Raw genomic sequence first — 3,837 nt, 5'->3', positions numbered from 1 at the left:
TCATTTTGGACAATGGACTCAGCATGAGCAGAAGAGGCAGGAGACCATGGAGAATGTTGTTTTTCACACAAGGCAGCTAAGACGGCTCCATATGAGGTAAGAGAAATGCGCATTTATTTGCCCTGTGCTGTACTCCACTTCCTGCTTTTGGAGCGGTGTCCGGCCCGCTTGCATTCACAATGTATTCGAACCATGCCAGAGTTCACTTCAACCGAACCGAGACCTAGGTGTTTAGGCGGACCAGAGTTCGATTGTGCATTCACACGTCCCCAAACAAACCGAACTTTCTAGGCGAACCGACTAGGGTTCGATTAAAGTGGACTAAACAGGGCTGGTATGAATGCACCCAAAGATGACTGTTATGTAAATGAACGGCTGCACAGCAGAAAGGCTGTGGTTTCACGTCGTGTACACGGGGCCTCAGACTGGCTGCTCTGCATGTCAGTCAAGAGACAAATTTCATAGAAAGATGATAGGCTGATGTCTATTTTTTACCCATAATACCTTTGCAATCCAATAGTAGATCACAATCAACGTACTGGGCAGCCCTGGCTTAATGTATAAATGAAAAAAAAAAAGCATTAAGATAGTTTCAAAGACAACAAAAAATAATCACCTGACTGATGACAATGTTCTTGACAGTATGACCCAGCTTCCAGTGGCCAAGCTCATGACCCAAAACAGCAAGGATCTCTGGGTTGTTGCATCCTTGTTTCTTGTTCTAAGAAAGTGTGTAGGAGGATCAGTGCAGCTCCGTTATTCTCCCGCACAAAAGCATAAAGTCACATTACAACAGCTGACGTTCATAGCTGAGGCACAACACTTGAGAGTACACAGTGAAACACCCACACGCTGAATTGGGCCTCGTTACTGGGCAAAGTGTTTTTCCATTGCTACATGTTTGGCAACACTTTTAAACAGTGACAGTGATTTTAATAGTGCTATAAGATTTAATTTTTAACTAGGGCAAACGCTCTGTAACCTTGGGCTTGGCTTTTGACTCGCTGGATGTCTCGTCATTCTCCGGCTGCTCAGACTGCGCTTCTCCAGGTTTGTTGAGAGGCGAATAGTCTTCCAGCAAAGTGTCGAACAGCACGATGCGTTTGTTCTTGAAGAAGCCATAAAAGTATGCGTTGCTGTGTGACGATCGCTTGGAACCTGGAAATAAATCATAATAAAAACGAGAAAAAAACATCCAAAATACTTCAAGGGTGGAATATTTTTAACCAGCCTGCACAATAAATAATATAATCTCATAATTATGATGACATAACAGGACTCACCTTCAACTACATACACCTTTGTGAGAGGGAAGCTTATACTTTTGGCCATAGCTTCAATCGCAGATTTTAACTCTCCTTCTGGTAATGGAGTGAATTTGTCAAATAGGGGTGCAATGTAATCAGCATAGATGGTCACAAGTACCTTTGAAAACAAACACATACGATGTGTTAAGATTGATTTTAACACCAAACAAATGTTTGAAGTCATCATAAGGGTGTGAAAACAGCTCTAACCAGAGAAACAGCCAGGGTAAACAGCCAAGCATAGATGAAGAAGTAGTCTCCACCGATCTTTATGATGTACAGGAGCAGTGAGGTCACAGGCAACAGGATACACTGAGTCACTAAAAACTTCTTCACAGCGTCTTTGAAGAAGAACCCCAGTGTCTGAGAAGGACAAACATTCATTACATGAATAAAGAAGCTGATGTGTTGAAACTAACTGCAGCTGTGACCTCTGACGTGGCAGACCTGCTGGTTAAAGCCGTGCTTCTCCTCGATCACAAACGTGTTGTACAAGGTCCAGGGAAGTCCAGTTACGGCGCTGAACAGAGTGGCAAGGGTCAGAAACACCAAGGACTGGGTGATCTCGTATTCTGGAGCGAACCCAAATCGAGCCGTCGCAGAACCGGCGACGTCCCACAGAAACGGGATTCCACCCAGCAGCAGGATCAGCTACAAGATGTTATTATTTAGAATAAAAATATGATCTAAAGAATCACACATGCCTACAGAGTTGACTGTATAAAAACACTTACCGTCCCTTCAGTCTCAGAATAAAGTCCAGACCAAAAGCTAAAATTGCTTTTATCTAGTTGATAAAGGCGCGACTTCTCAAAAGTTTCGGGATCCATGATCTTGCCGAGCTCCTGCGGGACGTGTGTGGTCGATCTATATATCCTCCTCTGCAAAGCGGAAAGAGACGAGCAGGTCCTTAAACGCTATTTTAATAAACATTATAAAACGGGGATCTTGCAATTAATAAAGGCTTCATATTTCAGATAGTAAACTTTTATTACCTTAAAACAAAACGGTGTCTGGTAATTATTTGGACTTGCATCTTTTTTTCTGTAAAGATGTTTGTTAAAACCGATTTTAACCTGTTTGATCTGTGAATTACAAGACTTAGCTCTTCTGGCTACGCCAATTTATCTTGCAGTTCTGTATTAGCACCCTCTGAAAATTTCCATCTGCCTTGTATCAAAATTAATCATATGCTCAATAGATCTGAAAAGTTTAACTAAAATTGATATAGATTTCCTTTTGTTCCAGCCCGTTGTGTTAATTCTTATGGCTTGATGAACTGAACACGATTCTGCAACTAATCCTGACATGCTGATTCAGAGTGACTTTGTGAAACTTACCGGTAGTTGTTGTGCAACTCAGATTATTGCATGATTTTCACATTTCAAAAAAAAAAAAAAAGGTGAAAAGCTTATACTTGAAATGCATTTACCACTCAGCTATGTACAAACAGGGTTTAGATTAATTAAACATCAACTGAAACTAAAGCTACTTAAAAATCAAACAGTGCAGATAAATTCATTCAGTCTGTTTCACGTAGCAGACAATTTGTAGAATATTTAGGTTTGCAAGACATGTAACTTTACATGAGTGCATAAAACTTTTAACTTTTTGTCTGAGATACTGGTGTAAAATGTTTATTTTAACCTATTTTGACAAGAAATAAGAGATGCAAGTCATCTATTAGTTAAAATGCAATGTATTTATAATAGGTTTTAATATTTCAGTTTTATTTATAACTACACTGATAAGTATTTTTGTTTGCACAAACCCAGCCTCGACTATTCTACTGGAAAATAGAACAATTTTAGCATTTTTTAACCAATGTTCAAATTGGAAACACATTTATTACTTTACTTGTGGCAAGTAGTTTTCACCCTTTTTTAACCTGTGGTCATCTATATATATATATATAATATATAATATATATATATTATATATAGACACTCTTGTCTCATTCTGCAAAACAGTAAGAAACTTCCAAGTTCCTGCAAGCATCATAACCATACGAATGATTAACTTACCTGTCTGTAGGACAGGTATGCCTCCCAAAGATACACCGTCCACGAAAATAACAAAACAGCATAAAAGATCTGTTTTTCCACCGGCAGGTCAAACATGACTTCAAACATCTTGACTCTGGGGTTTCTTCACAGCAGCTCTCCGGCTCGGCCGTCCGCAGCAGCCCGAGTTACTCAGGCTAACAGCTAACAGCTAACACAGCTTCTGCTCGTCTCACAAAAAAAATATATCTGTCAAAATAAATGCAGCCACGCCAAATCAACAAAAAATATACTAAACACTAAATCTGTACATCCAGTCTTTATTATAAAGTAAAGGCTTTTACGTCCAATATCATTCCATTCATATGAGCAACGAACAAGCCTGTCGGAGAAGCGTATCGATAAATACTGCCCCCACTGAAACATCTAAATACGAAATTTTGTTCCGCACGTTCACCCGTAAACTAACCGGCTTAGTTTTGATATTGCAATAATGGTTGTTAGTTTCCACAGTTACACGTTTTCGT

The 3,837-nt window shown here is 39.6% G+C and overlaps 1 protein-coding gene across 1 annotated transcript; it reads right to left on the bottom strand.

Annotated features, from left to right (window-relative positions):
* Nucleotides 1–616: 616 nt before the first annotated feature.
* On the bottom strand, nucleotides 617–3,621 carry zmpste24 (zinc metallopeptidase, STE24 homolog; the record flags this gene model as incomplete). Its single annotated transcript, XM_037697155.1, is given in 7 exon segments — nucleotides 617–721; nucleotides 983–1,158; nucleotides 1,284–1,425; nucleotides 1,518–1,670; nucleotides 1,755–1,958; nucleotides 2,042–2,188; nucleotides 3,332–3,621. Coding segments are annotated over 7 exon segments (1,035 nt in total), but the record flags the coding sequence as incomplete, so codon positions are not given.
* Nucleotides 3,622–3,837: the final 216 nt, after the last annotated feature.

Source organism: Nematolebias whitei, unplaced genomic scaffold, assembly GCF_014905685.2.
Source record: "Nematolebias whitei isolate Nwh7 unplaced genomic scaffold, NemWhi1 Nwh_scaf_2505, whole genome shotgun sequence".
NCBI classification, from domain to species: Eukaryota; Metazoa; Chordata; class Actinopteri; order Cyprinodontiformes; family Rivulidae; genus Nematolebias; species Nematolebias whitei.
This window is presented reverse-complemented; position numbering and strand designations above follow the sequence as displayed.